Source organism: Mobula birostris, chromosome X (assembly GCF_030028105.1).
Source record: "Mobula birostris isolate sMobBir1 chromosome X, sMobBir1.hap1, whole genome shotgun sequence".
In the NCBI taxonomy this organism is placed as follows: domain Eukaryota; kingdom Metazoa; phylum Chordata; class Chondrichthyes; order Myliobatiformes; family Myliobatidae; genus Mobula; species Mobula birostris.
In genome coordinates this window covers 36,289,399-36,313,312 of record NC_092402.1, presented here as the reverse complement: position 1 = coordinate 36,313,312, position 23,914 = coordinate 36,289,399, and the positions used below count along the sequence as shown (strand labels likewise).

General features: G+C 40.3%; 1 protein-coding gene across 5 annotated transcripts in view; it reads right to left on the bottom strand.

Moving 5' to 3' along the window:
- Positions 1 to 11,495: 11,495 nt before the first annotated feature.
- The window catches only part of LOC140191366 (MAGUK p55 subfamily member 2-like), a 585,916-nt gene continuing 573,497 nt past the window's right edge, over positions 11,496 to 23,914 (bottom strand). For all 5 annotated transcript variants that reach the window (XM_072248711.1, XM_072248713.1, XM_072248710.1 and 2 more), the window contains one exon: positions 11,496 to 23,773. In XM_072248711.1, the coding sequence (XP_072104812.1) occupies positions 23,597 to 23,773 (177 nt within the window). In that variant the 3' untranslated portion in view covers positions 11,496 to 23,596. The remainder of the gene's footprint in view (positions 23,774 to 23,914) is intronic.

Genomic DNA, 23,914 nt, shown 5'->3' with positions numbered 1-23,914 from the left:
CTATTCCAGCTGCTACCATCCGGGAAGTGGTACCGCAGCATAAAAGCCAGCTTCTTCCACCAGGCCATCAGACAGATGAACTCACGCTGATTTGAGTGTACTCTATATTACATTGACTGTTCTACTTATTTTTAAATTACTATGATTGCACATGGCACACTTAGATGGAGATGTAACATAAAGATTTTTACTCCTCATGTATGTGAAGGATGTAAGAAATAAAATCAATTCAGTATCAGGAGGACTCTTGAAGCTTACATGTTTTGTTCATCAGAAGGGTAGGAAGGAATAAGACCTGGATTATTCCTGGTTCATTTGGTCCATCGAGTCTGCTCTGCCATTCCATCATAGCTGATTTATTATCCCTCTTAACCCCATTCCTCTGATTTCTCACTGTAACCTTTGACACCCTTACAAATCAACAACCTATCAACCTCTGCTTTAAAAATACCCAATAACTTGGCCTCCAGAGTCAGCTGTGGCAATTCACCCCCCTCTGGCTAAGAAATTCCTCCTCATCTCTGTTCAGTAGGGACATCCTTCCATTCCGAGACTGTGCCCTCTGGTCCTGGCTCCTCCACTATTGGAAACACCCCCTTAACGTCCACTCTCTCTTGGCCTTTCAATATTTGAAAGGTTCAATGAGATCCCACATCATTCTTCTAATCTCCAGCGAGTGCAGGCCCAGACCGATGAAACATTTCTCATATGTTAACCTTTTAATTCTAAGTATCATTCTCATGAACCTCCTCTGGACCCTCTCCAATGCCAGCACATTCTTTCTCAGATAAGGGGCCTGAAACTGCTCACAATACTCCAAGTGCAGTCTGACCAATGCCTTATAAAGCTTCAGCATTACATCTTTGCTTTTATATTCTAAACCTCTCGAAATGAATGCTAACATTGCATTTGTTATCCTTACTACTGACTCAACCTGCAAGCGACACTCCACTAGTAACTGGCACGCAACCAGGAAAGGCCCCCTTTATTCCCTCACTTTGCCTCCTGCCAGTCAGTAAATCTACTGTCTACGCTAGTATATTTCCTGTAATACCAATCTTCTTCAGCAGCATCAAGTTCAGCACTTTGTCAAAGGCCTTCTGAAAATCCAAGTAAACAACATCCACTGGCTCATATTTGTCTGTTCTGCCTGTTATTTCCTCAAAGAATACCAACAGATTTGTCAGGCAAGATTTCCCATCAAGGAACATTTTTATCATGTTCCTCCAAGTACCCTGAAACCACGTTCTTAATAATGGAATCCAACTTCTGGTCAACCACTGAAGTCAAGCAAACTGGTCTGTATTTTCCTGTCTCTTGCCTCCCTCCTTACTTGGAGAGTAGAGTAACATTACAATTTTCCAGTCCTCCAGAACCATTCCAGAATCTGGGGATTCTTAAAAGATCACTACTAGTCATAGCCATAGTCATACTTTATTGATCCCGGGGGAAATTGGTTTTCATTACAGTTGCTCCATAAATAATAAATAGTAATAAAACCATAAATAGTTAAATAGTAATATGTAAATTATGCCAGGAAATGAGTCCAGGACCAGCCTATTGGCTCAGGGTGTCTGACCCTCCAAGGGAGGAGTTGTAAAGTTTGATGGCCACAGGCAGGAATGACTTCCTATGACGCTCTGTGTTGTATCTCGGTGGAATGAGTCTCTGGCTGAATGTACTCCTGTGCCCACTCAGTACATTATGTAGTGGATGGGAGACATTGACCAAGATGGCATGCAACTTAGACAGCATCCTCTTTTCAGACACCACCGTCAGAGAGTCCAGTTCCATCCCCACAACATCACTGGCCTTACGAATGAGTTTGTTGATTCTGTTGGTGTCTGCTACCCTCAGCCTGCTGCCCCAGCACACAACAGCAAAAATGATCGCACTGGCCACCACAGACTCGTAGAACATCCTCAGCATCGTCTGGCAGATGTTAAAGGACCTCAGTCTCCTCAGGAAATAGAGACGGCTCTGACCCTTCTTGTAGACAGCCTCAGTGTTCTTTGACCAGTCCAGTTTATTGTCAATTCGTATCCCCAGGTATTTGTAATCCTCCACCATGTCCACACTGACCCCCTGGATGGAAACAGGGGTCACCGGTACCTTAGCTCTCCTCAGGTCTACCACCAGCTCCTTAGTCTTTTTCACATTAAGCTGCAGATAATTCTGCTCACACCATGTGACAAAGTTTCCTACCGTAGCCCTGTACTCAGCCTCATCTCCCTTGCTGATGCGTCCAACTATGGCAGAGTCATCAGAAAACTTCTGAAGATGACAAGACTCTGGGCAGTAGTTGAAGTCCGAGGTGTAAATGGTGAAGAGAAAGGGAGACAAGACAGTCCCCTGTGGAGCCCCAGTGCTGCTGATCACTCTGTCGGACACACAGTGTTGCAAGCACATGTACTGTGGTCTGCCAGTCGGGTAATCAAGAATCCATGACACCAGGAAAGCATCCACCTGCATCGCTGTCAGCTTCTCCCCCAGCAGAGCAGGGCGGATGGTGTTGAACGCACTGGAGAAGTCAAAAAACATGACCCTCACAGTGCTCGCTGGCTTGTCTAGGTGGGCGTAGACACGGTTCAGCAGGTAGACGATGGCATCCTCAACTCCTAGTCGGGGCTGGTAGGCGACCTGGAGGGGATCTAAGTGTGGCCTGACCATAGGCCGGAGCAGCTAATCTCTCCACAATCTCTTCAGCAAACTCTTTCTGGTCCAGGTGACCTTCAGACCTTTCAGCTTACCAAGAACCTTCTTCTTTTAATTTCCCAAATATCGATAAGCGTGTCCCTAGAGCGAGGGGTTTAGATGGGGTGGAGTTTGTTAGGTGTGTTCAGAAAGGTTTCTTGACACAATATGTAGATAAGCACACAAGAGGAGAGGCTGTACTTGATCTGGTATTGGGAAATGAACCTGATCAGGTGTTAGATCTCTCTGTGTGAGAGCATTTTGGGGATAGTGATCACAATTCTATCTCCTTTACCATAGCATTGGAGAAGGATAGGAACAGACAAGTTGGGAAAGCGTTTAATTGGAGTAAGGGGAAATATCAGGCTATCTGGAAGGAACTTAGAAGCATAAATTGGGAACAGATGTTCTCAGGGAAATGTACGGAGGAAATGTGGCAAATGCTCAGGGGATATCTGCATGGAGTTCTGCGTAGCTATATTCCAATGAGACAGGGAAAGGATGGTAGGGTACAGGAACCATGGTGTACAAAGGCTGTGGTAAATCTAGTCAAGAAGAAAAGAAAAGCTTACGAAAGGTTCAAAAAACTAGATAATGATAGAGATCTGGAAGATTATAAGGCTAGCAGGAAGGAGCTTAAGAAAGAAATTAGAAGAGCCAGAAGGTCTTGGTCAACAGGAGTAAGAAAAACCCCAAGGCGTTCTACAAGTATGTGAAGAGCAAGAGGATAAAATGTGAGAGAATAGGTCCAATCAAGTGTGATGGTGGAAAAATGTGTATGGAACAGGAGGAGATAGCAGAGGTACTCAATGAGTACTTTACTTCAGTATTCACTAAAGAAAAGGATCTTGGTGATTGTAGTGATGACTTACAGCAGACTGAAAAGCTTGAGCATGTAGATATTAAGAAAGAGGATGTGCTGGAGCTTTTGGAAAGCATCAAGTTGCTTAAGTCACCGGGACCGGATGAGATGTACCCCAGGCTACCGTGGGAGGTGAGGGAAGAGATTGCTGAGCCTCTGGCGATGGTCTTTGCATCATCAATGGAGACGGGAGAGGTTCCGGAGGATTGGTGGGTTGTGGATGTTATTCCATTATTCAGGAAAGGAAGTAGAGATAGCCCAGGAAATTATAGACCAGTGAGTCTTACTTCAGTAGTTTAAGTTGATGGAGAAGATCCTGAGAGGCAGGATTTATGAACATTTGGAGAGGCATAGTATGATTAGGAATAGTCAACATGGCTTTGTCAAGGGCAGGTCATGCCTTACGAGCCTGATTGAATTTTTTGAGGATGTGACTAAACACATTGATGAAGGTAGAGCAGTAGATGTTGTGTATATGGATTTCAGCAAGGCATTTGATAAGGTACCCTGTACAAGGCTTATTGAGAAAGTAAGGAGGTATGGGATCCAAGGAGACATTGCTTTGTGGATCCAGAACTGGCTTGCCCACAGAAGGCAAAGAGTGGTTATAGATGGGTCATATTCTGAGGTGACCAGTGGTATGCCTCAGGGATCTGTTCTGGGACCCCTACTCTTCGTGATTTTTATAAATGACCTGGATGAGGAGGTGGAGGGAAGGGTTAATAAATTTGCTGATGACACAAAGGTTGGGGGTGTTGTGGATAGTGTGGAGGGCTGTCAGAGATTACAATGGGACATTGATAGGATGCAAAACTGGACTGAGAAGTGGGAGGTGGAGTTCAACCCAGATAAATGTGAGGTGGTTCATTTGGTAGGCCAAATATGATGACAGAATATAGTTATAATGGTAAGGGTCTTGTCAGTGTGGGGGATCAGAGGGATCTTGAAGTCCGAGTCCATAGGACGCTCAAAGCTGCTACACAGATTGATTCTGTGGTTAAGAAGGCATACGGTGCATTGGCCTTCATCAATCATGGGATTGAATTTAGGAGCTGAGAGGTAATGTTGCAGCTATATAGGACCCTAGTCAGACCCTACTTGGAATACTGTGCTCAGTTCTGGTCACCTCACTACAGGAAGGATGTGGAAACCATAGAAAGGGTGCAGAGGAGATTTACAAGGATGTTGCCTGGATTAGGGAGCATGCTTTATGAGAATAGGTTGAGTGAACTTGGCCTTTTTTCCTTGGAGCGATGGAGGACGAGAGGTGACCTGATAGAGGTGTGTAAGATGATGAGAGGCATTGATTGTGTGGATAGTCAGAGGCTTTTTTTCTCAGGGCTGAAATGGCCAGCACCAAAGGGCACAGTTTTAAGGTGCTCAGAAGCAGGTATAGAGGAGATATCAGGGGTAAGTTTTTTTTACGCAGAGAGTGGTGAGTGCGTGGAATCGGCTGCCAGTGATGGTGGTGGAGGCTGATACGATAGAGTCTTTTACGAGATTCCTGGACAGGTATATGGAGCTCAGAAAAATAGAGGACTATGGGTAACCCTAGGTAATTTCTGGGGTAAAGACATGTTCGGCACATCTTTGTGGGTCGAAGGGCTTGTATTGTGCTGTAGGTTTTCTATGTTTCTTAATAGCGACTGCACTCACTTCTGTCCCCTGACAGTCCTAAAATTCTGGCATTTTGCCTGTGTCTTCCACAGTGAAGACTGACACAAATACTTACTGAGTTTATCTGTCATTTATTTGAAATACACCTCCCAACCCCACTACCTCTCCAGCATAATTTTCCAGCAGTCTGATATCCACTCTTGCCTCTCTTTTACTCTTTATATACTTAGTGGCTACTGCATTAGGTACACCTATGTGCCTGCTCATTAGTCCAAATATTTAATCAGCCAATCCTCTGGCTGCAACTCAATGCAGATATGGTCGAGAGGTTCAGTTTTGTTCAGGCAATCTTTCAGGATTTTATAAACTCCCATGCGATCACACCTCAGTCCAGGGAATATAGTCGCAGCCCATCCATTCTCTTCTTGTAATCAAGCTGTCCAGTCCCAGTATCAATCTTAGGAATCCTTTCTACGCCCTTTCAGATTAATGGATTTGTTCCTATAGCTAAGTTACCAGAACTGCACAAAACACTCCAAGTGCAGTTGTCCCAACTCTTGTACTCAATTCTCGCACCAACTATGGCAACTCTACCATTTGCGCTCTGTACCACCCTGTCAACTTTTGTCACTACTTTCAGGAAATAATCAACTTGTACTCCTAGTAATCCTTCTCCTACAGCACTCCCCAGGACCCTTCTATTTACTATGTAAATCCTACCTTGCTTTAACTTACCAAAATGCAACACTTCACACTATGGCCTGCTCTCCCAGTTGAACTAGATCCTTCTATGATGTCCACCACACCACAAATTTTGGTTTTATCCACAAACTTACAAATTATGCCATTTACTTTCTCATCCAAATTGTTAGTAAAGATGACAAGCTGCAGTGCAACCAGAACCCTTCCCTGTGGCACACCACTGGTCACAGGCCTCCAGCCTGGGATCCAGCCCTCCACTATCACCTTCTGTCTCCTTCCAGCAAGCCAAGTTTGAATCCCATTATCTTGCACAGTCTGGATGCTACCTTCTAGGGCAGCATGGCATGTTTGGCAGGATCTTGTCAGATGTCTTGTTGAAGTCCATGTAGCCAATGTCTATCATCCTGCCTCATCAATCCTCTTAGTCACCCCTTCAAGCTCTTGGGAGATGATTTCCCTAATACAAAGCCACACTGCCGATCCTAAGTCAGTCCATGTCTTTCCAAATGTAGGCAATCCTAACTCTCAGAATCCCTTTTTATAGCTCTCCTGCAATTGAAGTTAGGCTCATCAGCATGCCATTCTATGCAGCCCTTCCTAAATGCACTCATTGGCTACTTTATTAGGTACACCTGTACACCTGCTCATTAATGCAACTAACTAATCAGTGAATCATGTGGCAGCAACTCAATGCACAAAAGCATGCAGACGTGGTCAAGAGGTTCAGTTGATGTTCAGACCAAACACCAGAACGAGGAAGAAATGTGATCTAAGTGACTTTGACTGTGGAATGATTGTTGGTGCCAGGTGGGGAGGTTTGAGTATCTCAGAAACCTCTGATCTTCTGGAATTTTCACACACAACAGTCTCTGGAGTTTATGGTGTGAAAAACAAAAAAAAAACATATCCAGTGAGTGGCAGTTCTGTGTGCAAAATGCATTGTTAATGAGAGATGAGATAATATCTGTAGATGCTGGAAATCCAAGCAACACACACAAAATGCTGGCAGAACTCAGCAGGTCAGACAGCATCTGTGGAAAAGAGTACAGCCAATATTTTGGGTCGAGACCCTTCATCAGGACTGGAGAATAAAAGATGAGGAGTCAGAGTTAGAAGGTGGGGGAAGGGAGGAAGAAACACAAGGTGACAGGTGAAACCGGGAGGGGGAGGGGTGAAGAGCTGGGAAGTTGATTGGTAAAAGAGGTACAGGGCTAGAGAAGGGGAATCTGATGAGAGAGGACAGAAGGCCATGGAGGAAAGAAAAGGGGGAGGAGCACCAGAGGGAGGCGATGGGCAGGTAAGGAGATAAAGCGAAAAAGGGAAATGGGAATGGGGAATATTGCTGGGGGGCATTACCAGAAGTTTGAGAAATCGATGTTCATGCCGTTCGATTGGAGGCTACCCAGACAGAATATAAGGTGTTGCTCCTCCAACCTGAGTGTGGCCTCATCATGCCAGTAGAGGAGACCATGGACTGACATGTCGAAATTCAAATGGGAAGTGGAATTAAAATGGGCAGCCACTGGGAGATCCCACTTTTTCTGGCGGACAGAGCATAGGTGCTAGACAAAGCGGTCTCCTAATCTACATCATCGACATACAGGAGGCCACACCGGGAGTGCCAAACACAGCAGATGACTCCAACAAACTCACAGGTGAAGTGTCGCCTCACCAGGAAGGACTGTTTGGGGCCCTGCATGGTAGTGAGGGAGGAGGTGTAGGGGCAGGTGTTGCATTTGTTCCGCTTGCAAGGAAAAGTGCCGGGAGGGAGATCAGTGGGGAGGGATGGGGGGACAAGAGAGTTGCGTAGAGAATGATCCCTCCCCTGCACTTTCTGCTTTCCACAGGGATCACTGTGAGTCTGTCAGAGTTATCTACTGTACATCAGTGAGACCCAACGTCATTTGGGAGACCTCATCTTTTTTCTCCAGTCCTGATGAAGGATCTTGGCACGAAATGTCAACTGTACTCTTTTCCATAGATGCTACCTGGCCTACTGAGTTCCTCCAGCATTTTGTGTGTGTTGCACACAAGAGGAGAATGGCCAGACTGGTTCAAACTGACAGGAAGGTGACAGTAACTCAAATAACCACATGTTACAACAGGTGGTGTGCAGAAGAGCATCTCTGAACACACAACACGTCAAACCTTGAAGTGGATAGGCCACAGCAGCTGAAGACCATGAATAAACACTCAGAATGTACCTAATAAAGTGGCGACTGGGTGAAGGTTTCCTGGATCATAATGCACCAACACAAGCGAAGAACTGAGATCAGGTTATACTTGTTGAAATGCATTCTGCTCCATTCCCAACCATACCCAGCATTGGTCCTTCTGGAGAACTTGATATAGGGGCTTTAACACTGTAGCTGATTGTACTGGATGACTTGTCAAGTGCAAGTTCAAGTTCAAGTTCAAGTTCAAGTTTATTGGCATTCACCCTACATTTGTATACAGCTAAATGAAACAATATTCCTCTGGGACTAAGTTTCAAAATTCAGTCCATATATCACATACAGTACATAAAATAATATTAACACCATAATATTAATGGAGAGTAAATATATTCTGCTGATATACAAGTTGATATAAAGTGCATATACTACATGTAGTTAAAAATACAGCAGTGTGATGCTACTGGCACTGTCATAAATAATGTGTACTGGGTGGTAGCAGGGTGTTCAAATACCTCACAGCTTGGGGGAGGAAATTGTTACCCACCTGACAATCCTTGTTCGTATACTGTGGTATCTTCTGCCTGATGGTGAGAGGTTAAAGAGATTATGGGACGGATGGGAATTGTCCTTGAGGGCTTTGTAAACACAGCACTTCTGGATGGGCTGAGTGAGACCCTGGTCATTCTCTCAGCAGTCCTCACAATCTGTTGCAAAATCTTTCAGTCAGATAGTTGCAATTCCCATACCAGATGGTGATACAGCTGGTCAGAACATTCTTGATGGTGCTCCAGTAGAATGTGGTTAGAATGGGGGTAGGGAGCATCACTCGTCTCAGTCTCCCGAGGAAGTGGAGGCACTGCTGTAAATTTTTGACTAAAGAGGTGGTGTTGAGGGACCAGGTGAGATCATCCATGATGTGACCATAATACCATAAGACATAGGAGCAGAATTAGGCCATTTGGCCCATTGAGTCTGCTCTGCCATTCCATCATAGCTGATTTATTATCCGTCTCAACCCTGTTCTCCTGCCTTCTCCCGTAACCATTGACACCTTACTAATCAAGAACTTATCAACCTCTGCTTTAAATATACCCAATGACTTGGCCTCCACAGCCATCTGTAGCCATGAATTCCACAGATTCAGTACCATCTGGCTGAAGAAATTCTCCCTCATCTCTGTTCTAAATGGATGTCCCTCTATGTGCCCTCTAAGAAACCTGGTGCTGTTGACTCTCTCCACAGGGGAGCCACTGGGAGTGGTCAGCCTGCACCTTCTTGAAGTCCGCAATCATCTTTTTAGTCTTGTCCACATTGAGACTCAAGTTGCTGTCTTTGCCACAGTCCACAAGCTTCACTAACTCCTTTCTTTATGCTGACTCATCATTGTTGCTGATGAGACCAACTACTGTTGTGTTATCAGCGAACTTATTGACCTGGTTATAGCTGGATCTAGCAGTGCAGTCGTGCATCAGCAGCGTGAACAGCAACGGGCTGAGCATACAGCCCTGGGGGGCACCAGTGCTCAGGGTGATGGAGCTAGAGATATTGCTGGCAACACGGACTGTCAGAGGACTCTCCATCAAGAAGACCAAGATCCAGCCACAGTGGGAGGTATTGAGACCCAACGAGGACAGTTTACCTACTAGCTTCTGAGGACTGATAGAGTGAAAGAATGATAGGAGATAGGATTCACTGCCTGCAAGGAAGGTGGAGATAGAAACTGTCACATTACAAAAAATTACTTCAAGATGCGATCAAAAAGCTGTGACCAACAGGACTTTAGACTAAGTGCTGGGGTAGGGAGCCTAGTACTTTTTTGACTGTCACAATAATGATGGATGTGAATGGCCTATTGCTATGTCTCACATTTTCTATGATCTTATAAAAGCACGGGTCTATGGTAATGAGACTTAGCACCAGATCCATGACAATAGGCTCACATTTACTCACTATGACAGAAGGGGACCACTTGAACCACTGTCTACATGCCAGCTTCCATTAGAGAAATCCTGTCAATTCATTTCATTCCTGTAACCCTCAACTTGTTCGTTCACATGGTCATGAATTTCCCTTTGGTCTTTTTAGTCTATTATCTCCACTGAGTTGTAACTTACAGCAGCCAATTAGCCAACACATATTGGAGATGTGGGGGCAGCAAGAGAAGCTGATTGAAACACACAAGGTGACTGGAAGGATGTGAGAACACACAGACAGACAGCAAACCCAGGCCAGTTGAGGTGTGACGCAGCAGCTGTACCATAGGACCTAGCAGTGGACCAGAGCTGTTGGGAGCTGGAACTGGACCTGGAGCTGAATTAATGGCACCTCAAATTGGGCCTGGACTAAAGGACCCGGAAATGGACCAGGTGCTGGGGGCCAATGGGACCTGGACCAATGGACCCAGAACTGGACCTGGAGCAATGAGACCTTGGACTAAACCTGGAGCAACAGGGCCCAGAAATGGATGTAGAGATTGCCATGGAACCTGCAGCTGGACAAATGCAAACCAGAACTGGGACTTGGAGGTGAACTAATGGGAGCTGGGGCAATGGGAACTGGGACAGAAATTGGACTCAAGACGGCAACATACGTCATCAAGGATTCCCTTCATTTGGGCAATACCATCTTCTTGCACCTGCCACCGGGTAGGAGGTACTCTAAAGTCCCACACAACCAGATTCAAGAACAACAACTTCTCTTCAACTATTTGGTTCTTGAACCAATTAGCACAACGTCAGAGTTTAGTGACATTATGATCACTTTGAAGAAAAATTGATTTTTCTGTTCTAATTGTGTTTTTATTGCAAATATTGTGTTTAATTTGTACTGAACGTTTTTTCTTGTGAATGCCACTTATATGGGTCATGTGCGCATGATGCTGCTGCAAGTAGGTTTTTCATTTCACCTGTGCATATGACAATAAACTTGACTTTGATTTTGACCAATGGGATCCAGAGCAACAGGGTCCTCAAAATGACCTGGAGCAATAGGAAATGGAACCAGAGCTGGACCAATGAGAAACAGAACTGGAGCTGGATCCAATGAGAACTGGAACCGGAGCTGGACCAATGAGAAGTAGAACTGGAGCTGGAGCCAATGAGAACTGGAACTGGAGCTGGAGCCAATGGGAACTGGAACCAGAATTGGAGCAATGGAAACTGGAATTGGATTTGGAGCAATAGAATCTAGCACTGATGGCACATGACCTGCCAAGTGCTTCTAGCATTTTCTATGTTTTTCAAAGAAGGAAACACATTCAGTAGTGAAATAACCAATCTATCAGAAAACAGTTGTTATTCTGCTGTTTCTTTCACAAATCCCCAAATGAAGCAGTTTGTTCATACTGCAGACTAAGAAACTTAATACGTATTGTTGATCATTTGTATTTAATTATTTGAAATTAGATATACACAAATATTTCAGTAAATAATAACAGTGAGACTGCAGACTTCAATAATAAACCAATTAACTCTAGTTTTAACTCCTGGAATACACCTGGAAATATCAGAGAAGTATTGCGTAATAACAGTATATTGCAGTTTAAACAGTGATCATTCGATAGATAATCTAAACATTTAAAAAATGATTACAGGTAAATCACAACAGTAACTTTATGGACAACATGAATTTTCCTTCTGTTTTTGTAAAAGTACATACTATTGCTTAGCGAGCACAGCAAGTCATATAATTTACCATCAATAAAGTATATAACACACACAATGTTATCATTTATATAATGTGAAGGTTTGACCAATTTGAACACCTTTCTTTAATTTAGAAAAAGCTACTAACAAAAATTCTGCTCACAATTTTTGAGACATGGATACAAAAATGAACCACAGTTTCAAGTAAGCATTCACTAATATTCACCTGCATAATTAGCCCATTACATATTATGTGTTACTAAGAAAAATATTTTGACTTGCCTCTTTTATATAGGTAAAACCTAGACCAGAATACAAATAATTTCAGTGTGTACATCATACAGAAAGTTCAGCATATAGAGAAGGCAAGAAGTATTAAAGAAGGATGAAAGGTAATATACAATTGCTGCATCTTTAAAAGATGAAAATGTATAATCCAAAATACACTGCTTGATTATAATTTTGATTGCTAAAATTATTGTAAAACCCTACACTAAAGTGGAGAAGTGTATGTTATGTGTATGTATACCTAAATTAAAAAAAGCCAAGTAATTGGTGGTTTCCTTAGATATTTATATTACTTGTAGCAAAAATTACGTGATTAGTCATTGCATGTGTATGATACAAAGAAATCACAAATCCAATAAACAGGAGAAAATATAATGCTTTTGTTCTGAGATAACTATTAACAAATTTAATGCCTTAGAACTGTAGATTCCAAAAATTTTGTATAGACATATCTGCTGGCTTGTGATGTATTAGATTTACGAACTTATTAAGTATTTTGCGCTAGTCTTCACTGTGGCAGATGCTTAGCAGTATGCCAGAAATTCAAGTGTCTGGGGGCAGAAGTGGGTGTAGTTATTATTATTAAGAAGAAAGTGTGTGGGAAGCTGAAAGGTCTGAAGGTAGATAAGTCACCTGGAACAGATGGTTTACATCCCAGGTTTCTGAAAGAGGTAGCTGAAAAGATTGTGGAGGCATTAGTAGTGATCTTTCAAGAATCACTAGATTCTGGAATGGTTCCAGAGGAGTGGAAAATTGCAAATGTCACTCCACTATTTAAGAAGGGAGGGAGGCAGAAGAAAGGAATTTATATGCCAATTAATCTGACCTCAGTGGATGGGAAAATGTTGGAGTCAATTGTTAAAGATATGGTTTTGGGATACTTGGAGGCACATGATAAAACAGGCCAAGGTCAGCATGGTCTCCTTAAGGGAAAACCCTGCCTGACAAATCTGTTGGAATTCTTTGAGGAAATAACAAAGGAGAGTCAGCGGATTTTCAAAAGGCCTTTAATAAGGTGCCATATATGAGGCTGCTTAACAAGATAAGAGCCATGGTATCTACAGGAAAGATACTAGCAAGGATAGGAAATAGGCTGGCTGACAGAAGGCAAAGAGTTGGATTAAAGGAGACCGATTCTGGTTGGCTGCTGGTAACAACGGGTGTTGCGCAGGGACTGCTTCATTTCATGTTTATATCAATGTTTTGGATGATGGAATTGATGATACCAAGGTAGGTAGAGGGGCAGATATTGTTAAGGAAGAAGGGAGTCTGCAGGACTTCGACTGGGAGAATGGGCAAAGAAGTGGCAGATGGAATATAATGTAGGGAAGTGTATGGTCATCCAGTTTGGTAGACCGAATAAAAGTGCAGGCTATTTTTTAAATAGGGAGAAAATGCAAAAATCAGAAGTGCAAAGGGACTTGGGAGGAATCTCTAAAGGTTAACTTGCAGGTTGAATCAATGGTAAGGAAGGCAAATGCAATGTTATCATTCATTTCAAGAGGATTAGAATATAAGAGCAAGGATGTGATGCTGAGGCTTTAAAAGGCATTGGTCAGACTGCACTTCCAAGTATTGTGAGCAATTTTGGACCTCTTATCTAAGAAAAGATGTGCTGGCATTGGAGAAGGTACAGAGGAAGGTCACAAGAATGATTCTGGGAATGAAAGGTTTAATGTATGAGGAGCGTTTGAAGGCTCTTGGCCTGTACTCACTGGAGTTTAGAAGAATAAGGAGGTATCTCATTGAAACCTATCAATTGAAAGGCCTAAACAGAGTGGATATGGAGAGGATGTTTCTTGTAACAGGTGTATATAGGACCAGAAGGAACAGCCTCAGGATACAGGAATGTCCATTTAGAACAGAGATGAGAAGGAATTTTTTAGCCAGAGTGTGGTGAATCCATTGCTACAGATGACTGTGGAAGCCAAATCATTCAGTATATTTAAAACAGAGGTTTATGAGTTCTTGGTTAGTAAGGGTGTCAAAAGTAATGGGGAGAAGGCAGGGTTAGGAGGGACAATAAATCAGCCCTGATGGAATGGCAGAGCAGACTCGATGGGCTGAGAAGCTTAATCCTGCTCCTGTGTCTTATGGTCTTACTGTCTATAGTTGTACTCGTCTTTTGGGAATGTGTAAGAATGTCACACATCAAACACTCTGAAATGTCAATCAGCAATGATAATTTGCAACATGAAAACAGCAGCTAAGTAACAACACCCTTCTATGTGCACCTCCTTCAGTGAGTAAGGTAGTGCATTTATTTGTCATGTGTACTTACATGTGTATAATACATACAATTTGCTGTGTCTCACATACTACTTATACTGTATATACCTAATTTTTCTCTCTCATAGCTCTAAATAACATCTTGATAGAGCAGTTATGTGTGGGGTGCAGCTATCAGGAATATTTTTCATAATGTACAACAACATTCTAGTCTAAAGATTAAATTAATTATATTCTTCAAAATTTTAGAATATCTGGCTTGGAAGCTTATTTTCAACAGTAGGTCTACTAGCCTCCAGAATTTGACTAAGACAACTCATTTTTCATTTCATTAGCTTTAGTTTTACTCGAAGTCCAAGTTAAATGCATTGTATAATTTCATTAATGAGATGTTAAGATACTTTAATCAATGGTACTACATGTACATTTTGATAAGTGAAGTAGAAACAGGTACAGGAGCCTTAGGTCCCACAACACCAGCTTCAGGAACAGTTATTACTTTTCAACTATTAGGCTCCTGAACCAGCATCAATAACCTCACTCACCTCAACAGTGAACTGATTACTGAACTCAAACTATGGACTCACTTTCAAGGGCTCTACAACTCATGTCCTCAGCTTTCTTTCTTTATTTATTATTTGTTTTTATTTTGTATTTACATAATTTGTCTTTTTTTGCACATTGGTTGCTTGTCCATTTTTGTGTGTCATTTTTCACTCATTCTATTGTATTTCTTTGTTCTACTGTGAGCGTCTGCAAGAAAATGAATCTCAGGTACATGGTGATGAATAAATTTACTTGGAACTTTGAAATCTGTGCATTTTGGATGAAGTGGAATCCACAAACTTTTTGATAAAGTCAATCATCAGTTAATTTGACCTTTACCGAATCTATGCATTTCTCTTAGCAAAAATAACTATATATTTAATTTAGGAAAATAGGCATATGTATAGACAATTTGATCAAGTGAAATGTACAGATAATTTAATGAAGTGAAATGCAATGCTATTTTGATTTAGTGAATGCACTCTTATTTTGATTCAATAAATGCATGCACACCGTATTTAAATAAAATGCATAGCAATATGGATATGTGAATGCTTAGTTCTGATTAAGTAAAATGGATGGGTGAAGCTTATCGAATATTGAAAGGCCGAATGAAGTGGATGTGGGCTAGTCAAGGACCGGAAGGCACAGCGTCAGAATAGAAGAACATTCCTTTAGGACAGAGATAAAGAGAAATATATTTTGCCAGAGGGTGGTGAATCTGTGGAATTCATTGCTATATACAGCTGTGGAAGTCAAATCATTGTGTATATTTAAAGTTGAGGTTGATAGGTTCTTGATTAGTAAAGGCCTTTCTCATCAAAGTTTATGAGGAGAAAGCAGGAGAATGGGGTTGAAAGGGATAATAAATCAGCCATGATGAAATAGCAAAGCAGACTAAATGGGTCAAATGGTCTAATTCTGCTCCTATGTCTTACGGTGTTATGGATTTCTGCCTTGAGTACAGTACACTTGATTTGAAGAGAAAGTACAGAAGAATCAGGGATCCGGTCAGGGGTCAAACTGGGACATTCATGACCTACTTTGACTGTGATACAAACACAGCACATATTTATCTGCAACCTCTTAAGCATACTCATAAAAAAACTAAGTGTTTTGTTAAATGATCTGAAGTGGCACAAATTTCAGCTGTGATTAGAACATTGTAAATAGAGCAGTATAGCACAGTACAGGCTCTTTGGCCCAAGATAATGTGCCAACCCCTTAATCTTCTCCAAGATCAATCTAACCTTTCCATTCCACATAAACTCCATTTTTGTTTCATCCATTTGCCTATCTAAGAGTCTCTTAAATGTCCCTAATGTATCTGCCTCTACCACCACCCGACAACACATTCTATGTACCTACCACTCTTTGTGTAAAAATCCTACCTCTGACTTTCACCATATACTTTCCTCACTACACCTTAAAGTTACACTCTCTTGCATTAGCCTGTCTCTTGTACACCTCTATCAAGTCAACTTTCATCCTCCTTCACTCCAAAGAGAAAAACCTAGCTCACTGAATCTATCCTTATAAGATATGTTCCCTAATCCAGACAGCATACTGGTAAATCTCTTCTGCACGCTCTCTAACGCTTCCATATTCTTCTGATAATGAGGTGGCCAGAACTCAACAGAAAACTCCAGGTTTGGACTAACTAGCGTTTTATAAAGCAGTTCTTGAACTCACTTCTGACTAATGAAAGCCAACACACCATATGACTTCATAACTACCCCATCAACTTTTGCTGCAACTTTGATTAGGTTACATATTTAGGATGAATTTCCATTCTGATGACTCACCAAAAATTCAGTATGGTGAGCTGCAGAGAATACTGACACTAGGTTAGAAAATTAACAGTTAACCATCAAATAATTCTGAAATTACCCTTGACCATCGTTTTTTTTTGACAGTGTGATCTCTTGGTGCTGAAAACATTGCATAGACCAATCTGTATCTATTACACTTCAATTTAACCCTGTTCAGTATCATTAGTTAAATCTTTGGTAAGGCAAAGCCAATGGAAAAATAGCACCATACAACAACTACAAAGGGGAGCATTTTTCCTTTTACAGAATCAGTTCATAGACTATCTACTGAAGCGTAATCACCCTCCAACTACCCCATTAACCCATATCACCTAGTCTTCCTCTTTAACAGATATTCTCCTTGTTCTGTCCATCCTTCCCACCACCTTCTTCCTATTGCTCTTTTCACATTATATGTCAATGATTCGGATGAGGAAGTTTGCAGATGATACAAAGATAGGTGGAAAGGCAGGTAGTGTTGAGGAAGCAGGGAGCCTGCAGAAGGAATTGGGCAGATTGGCAGAATGGGCAAAGGAGTGGCAGATGGAATATAGTGTAACCAAGTGTATGGTCATGCACTTTAGTAGAAAGAATAAAGGCATAGATTATTTTCTAAATGGGCAGAAAATTCAAAAATTAGAGGTGCAAAAGGACCTTGCTGGTTGAGTCCATGGTAAGGAAGGTGAATGCAATGTTAGCATTCATTTGGAGTGAACTAGAATGTAAGAGTAAGGATGTAATGCTGAGGCTTTATAAGGCATTGGACAGACTGAACTTGGAGTATTGTGAGCAGTTTTAGGCCTCTTATCTATGAAAATATGTGCTGACATTGTAGAAGGTCCAAAGAAGGTTCAGGAGAATGATTCTGGGAATGAAAGGGTTAACATACGAGGAGTGTTTGATGGTTCTGGGCCTGTACTCACTAGAGTTTAGAAGAATAAGGAGGTATTGAATCTATTGAATGTTGAAAGACCGAGACAGAGTGCATGTGGAGAGGATGGGTTCTATAGTGGCTGAGTGTAGGATCAGAGGGCACAGCCTCAGAATAGAAGGACATCCATTTAGAATGGAGATGAGGAGGAAGATTTTTAGCCAGAGGGTGGTGAATCTGTGGAATTCACTGCCATGGACAGCTGTGGAGGCTAAGTCACTGGGTGTATTTATGGCAGAGGTTGATAGATTCCTGGTTAGTCAGGGCATCAAATATTACAGGAAGAAGACAGAAGAATGGGGTTAATAGGGACAATAAATCAGCCATGACGGAATGGCAGAACAGACTCGATGGGCCGAGTGGCTTAATTCTGCTCCTATGTCTTATGGTCCTCTCTGAAACCTCAAATTCCCTTTGTTATCTCTTGTTCCCAGTTCTGATATGCAGTTTTTCAACTTGAAAATTTGAGTTTGTTTCTCTTATGACAGGTGCTGTCCAAGCTGCTGAATGTTTCTGACATTTTCTGTTTTTACTTCAGATATCCAGCATCTGAAGCATGTTTTTGATTTTTATGGCCTGTTTCTTCAATTTATTGGTATTCATAGAAATTACCATAAGTCAATATATTGATCATTGAGAAGTGAAGCTCATCTGTTGTTTGATGCTCCAGTTTGTACAAAAGACACAAAGGCCTCCTTTATGTGGCAACATACTTGCAAAGTTAGTTATTAAGACGTGAAATGATCTGAGATTTTTTTGGTCTTATTTGAAAGGCATCACCAAAATTCTTCAGAAATTCCAGCAAAAAGCCGGAAAAACCTAAAACACCTTAAGCTCATTGTGTTCATTGACCTCAAAACTGCTTCAAGCTTGACCACACTAAATGGCTGGACAGCCTTGTTTTGTTACATGGTCTTCTCCTGAACACGTGTTCCTGAACAATTTGGTAAATGGAGCAGCATGGCTTTGATTCCAAACTTTAAAAAATAAACCTATGTCAAAAATGATTATTATTAACCAAAGGAAAGGAGAATAGAGTGCCTTATGGACAGAGGAAATATCCATGTGTGGTTCTTACAGGGTGCCATATACTAGAATTGTTTATTGTAATTCAAAATACAACTTAGATGTATAATGGAATTTAACTGATTCAAACAGCGACGAGAGGATTAAGCTTCAAGATATTGCTAAGAGTAATGAGAAATCTGACATCCTAAAGGGAAATACCTGCTACTGATAAATGGTAATCATCTATAAAATGATTATACCACTTTTCTAATTGAAGCACATCATGGTTATAGGGCGTTGTAAACATAAGGAGTTTCAAATTGCTCAGTGGGCTAAGAATTGGTGGTTACATGCTTGATCCCCAAGCACATGGATATTTTTGGCAACTTGACACAGGCATGTATGAATATGTATGATCATGCATTTAAAATGCTTCAAAATAATTGCACAATGATAGAAAATTTATGAATGAAATTCCCTTTATATCCTAATCATATAAGTTAATATTGAGTAAAGTTCTTTGATGAGTAAAGAAATTAATGTTTGGATACAGAAAGTAATAGACTTATACAAAGTCCAAGCACAGAGGTGATTATAAAAACTGATTATAAAGGTGAAGATGGAGCATTGAAATTTTGAGGAAGAACTCCAGAGAATCACTGTCGTTGGTGATTTAAAAGCATGAACCACAGATACCAAAAACAAGACAGCTTAGAAAGATGCCACCAAAAAGAGAGTGGACCAAGATCTAGGAACATCGCTTCAATCAGAGGAACATTAATGGGTTGATAAGTACATCAACAATTCTCCTTCAAAATAATAATCAAAGAAACTATTTTCCTTATTATATGGATGCCAAATCTATAATGACCAGATTTAATAAGATAAGGTCTTAAAATATATATTTCCCTAATTATTTTTGAGAAGACACAGAAATAAGATTATAAGACATCACCTTTTCTTAAAAAGAAAACTATGCTCCCATTTCTGACTAAGTAATGAGTTTGGAATGTAGGATGATAAGTAAGTAATTTAATTTAAAAAATCCTTTGTTCTCCAACCAAGTCAGTCGCCTACTCCAAAAACACCTCTTCAAGAATGAATGGAAACAATTTTCCACAATGCCTTCCTCTGTGTCTTCTGACCTCAAAGTAAAACCACTGAAGCACAAGTTTCTGCTGGAAAATGGTCACAAATTTCTACAATTCTATTTATCGGTTGTGATCAGGCTTCACATGAAATACACAGTTGTATAAAGTATCAACAAAAATATCATTTTTTATATACATACTTGAGTATATGTATTTTGTGTTGGCAAAATGCAATCTACTGTAATTGTACACTTCCAGCAATTGTATACCATCTCTCCTATATTTTTCAAATGAAATTCATACTGAGTCTATATTTTTTCCTTTGATAAATTCTTGTTACATATATATTCTTTAAATCTGTTACAAAGTTAAAAATACAATAAAAAAACAACATTTTAAAAGCACCCTCTCGGGATTTATTTAAAAAATGATCTTCATTATGTTACTGATCAGCTATAGAGATGGGCCTGATCTGAAATCACAGGAAGCAACATCTTTTTACAATAGGCTAGTATCAGAAATACATCAAAAACAGTTTAAAAGGATATTCAGGTCTTTAATTATGAGCAATACCTTTTGTGATTCATCATCTATCAAAGTTTAACTTCAGGTCCACAAGGTGAAATGCTATTTTTTAATAATTATAGTAGATACAGCAAGTATGAAAAGGATCTCGGATGTACTGTTGCATTAATATGGGGCACAATAACCAATAGCACAGTATCTAGAGACCTGGCCTGCTGAAGTGATTCCAATCCCAGTAGAGCAACTTGATTACTTAAATTTGAACACTTAAACTAAATCTACAAACAAAAATTACCATCAGTGAAGTTAATCATTGAACTGGTGGATTTTCATAAAACTCTACCTCATTCACTAAGGGTTTTAGATAGAGTTTTAAGGGAAGGAAGGAAATTTATCAGGTCTGGCTTTGACACGACCCTAGATTCACCAAGATGATTAACTGGTAGATGCACTTCTAAATGGCAGGAAGCTACTCTATTCAGGGGTAATTGGGTGATACTAATACCACCATTCTATTAAGAAAAAAAACATTAGGGTAGAAGTGTATCCATTATTGCATGCTGTATGCATGATACTAAGTGCAATGCCCATTATATACCACTTCTGATATCACCACTATTCAGAACAGGAATGTATCACGTATGACATGTGAGAATAGTGACCAAGAATAGATTTGTATTAGCATTGCTTTTTTCAGCAAGTTGACAACTCAGTGGATTCTGTTACCTGCTAATTGATTATGGCTTTACTTGCATGGTGCAAAAAGAGGCAAAGGAGAATAATGCAAATAATCTAAAGTGTTTACATTGATGAACATCTCAAGTATATTTATAAGCAAATTAAACAAAGCCCTAGAAGTATTCTACCTGTACTAAGAGCTCAATGGAAATGTCCTTTATTAAAATAACAGATGGAATATTTGAACAAATAAACATTCACCAATAAAAAAGGCATTTTGAAATAAATACAGAAATGATAGGAACAGTTAGCAAATCAGGCAGCATCTGTGAAGAGAGATGCACAGCATTAAGGCTGATTTATACTTGTGCGTACTAGCTTACTCCGTAGCCTATGCAAGTGGGCTTTGCCGTTGTGAGCACTTATACTTGTGCGTTGGTGTGTCTGCGTCACTCTACAATTCACCGCCAAAATGCTAGTTGGTGGTGGGGTTTATATGCCACTGTGCTGAGTTTCTTCATGTTGAAACTCAACATGAAGAAACTCAAACTTCAAACGATGGCCACTGAAACTGAAGGAGGGTGAATTTTTTGTGCTTGTCTGGCCACTGAGAGACATGGACGAGGAAATGCATTTCAAATATTTTCGGATGTCAGCAGGTAGATTTGACGATTTGGTTCATCGTCTCCAACCATTTATTTCGCATCACTGTACACACAGTATACTCAGAGACTGGCAATCACCATTCCAGTTTTAGCTTCAGGTGGAAGTCAACAGGCTGTAGCAGCTGGCTACAAACTGGCATCAAGCACAGGGTCCTCCATAATTTCGGAGGTCTGTAAAGCTTTATGGAAAGCATTGCAGCCAGAGTTCCTTCCCTGCCCCTCAGTCGCCCAATGGCAAGCTATTGCAGCGTAGGAGGAAATGTGATGCTACCAAGCAGACCAATCACAGTTGTTACCATCTGCGACGCCGCATCGTGCAGTTACATTTTGGGAGAGGTGCGAACCCTACAGCGTAGGGTTCGGCGTAGAATACAGCATAGGGTACACCGCTATGCCGTACCTACGGCGTACATTTGACGCACAAGTATAAATCAGCCTTTAGCCTTTCAAGTCAACAACGTTTTATCTAAATCTTGAAACATTAATGTTGTCTCTCCTATCACAAATGATCCTTGATTGCTGAGTATTTCCAAAACTTTATCATTTGATTTCAGATTTGGAATATTTTGCCCTAGGTGGTTTTGATTCATTTTTTGTCCTAATTTCATATTAATTATATTTTATTAAGAAATAAATGGAAGAAGCAATTAATGTCAAGACTTTGACCTTGATGACCTGGATTATGTTTGCAGCCCACAATAACCTTCTAGTTAACCTTTATAATATGTTTATGAACTGTTGTTGAACTCAGTCCAATTTTAGCTTACATTTTAAGGATGTGAATACACATCATTACTGTTCTGAAACTGTAAATTCATAATGGGGATAGAAAATTGGTTATTTTGTTACAGGCATAACCACACTGAATGACTTATATCCAAATTATATTAATTTAAAAGAAATCTAAACTCTGTTTATCATAATTAGAGCAGAGAACTTAACAACGGTAAACAAGATAGGTCCAAATACTTTTTTTTAGTTATAAAGTCCAGTGAACCATTAAAAAGGGATAGTCTCCCACAGATAATATAATTAGTAATTATTAGATTAAGTCTGAATGAAAAAAGTCCTTGAGAATAAGAGTTATAGAAAACAAATTCCCAGTGCTCAGCCAAAGTAATATAGTTCTGTCCAATTTGATTAAAGATTTGTAGGAATCACAAGTGTAGGAAAGTCTGGGATAAAACTGCTATCCAGTATTAGCATGAGTACTTTAAACACTCAAAGTACCTCCTTCACTATACAGTATGCATGGTTAGTTGTTTGTCTTTTTGAACAGAGAACTTAAATTTTGACAACTGTATTAAGGAATAATACCGTAATCACATACAGTATTTCTTAAGAGTAAATTTTGTATGTTGTCATTGCCAGAAGACCATGACCACAGCATTCAACTATCTCACGTAAGTATACAAATGAACCAAATTTTGACAGATTTTAAAGAATCCTTTCCAAAGTAATGGCAACGATTTCAGGTTTGATTCTGGATAAACTTCCAATTCAAATTCTGACACCTGTCCACTTTCGAGTAATTTAAAGGCATTGAAATGAAATAAAAAATTAAAAGTTTAAAGAAAATCAATACTTTAAAAACACACACCCATGATTATTTTCCCTAATGTGTACTACGCCAATTGCTTATAAAATCTGAAAATGCTAGAAAATCTCAGTGGATCAGGAAGAATCAGTGGAGAGAGAAATACTTTTAGATCGTTGAGTTAAGAGACTTTACAGCATTTTCTGTTTTTGACTCAGTGTTGATTTGTTGTTTATTTTTCTGGTGAAAAGCTGCAAAGAGCACAATAGCTGTATTGTTTAATCTTGTTAATCTATCAGAATCTGTCATAAACCAGCATACTGGACATTAATGCCCAAAAACTATGCCCAGTTCCTATATTGTTTAAAAAATAAAATCATAAAGATGGCCTGGGAGAATTCCCATCCTTTCCTTTCAAAACATTTTTATTTATCATTCATTATAGATTGGCACAATATACTTGTTGGAAGCATGACTAGTTGCCCCACTTATGAATTATCCAAGATGATGCTTCTTTACTTCTAAAGGACTTTTCCTACAAAGTTAATGGTACTCTGTGTAAAACATATTCCTCTACCCTTTGGAAGAACATTAGTAGACCCAGCTCACTGGTACCCACTGGGGCTCTGTGCAGAGTTTCTCCATGGATGCCTGAAGCTTTTGGAAGGCTTTGTCAAGATTATCATTTACAATGGTGTGATCGAAGTAGTGGTTGTATGCTCGCTGAATGCGGGAGCTCTCTTCCACCGTTTTCTTCAAATCTGCATCCTTAAAGTAAATAAAAGTAGATTGGGAATTATTTGCTTTTCGGCGGAATGTGCATGTTCTGCCTCACTAATTATTCCGCGTTAAATAATATGATAGATTAACAGACACATTATAAAGGACTATGAGACAGAAATGTGTCAG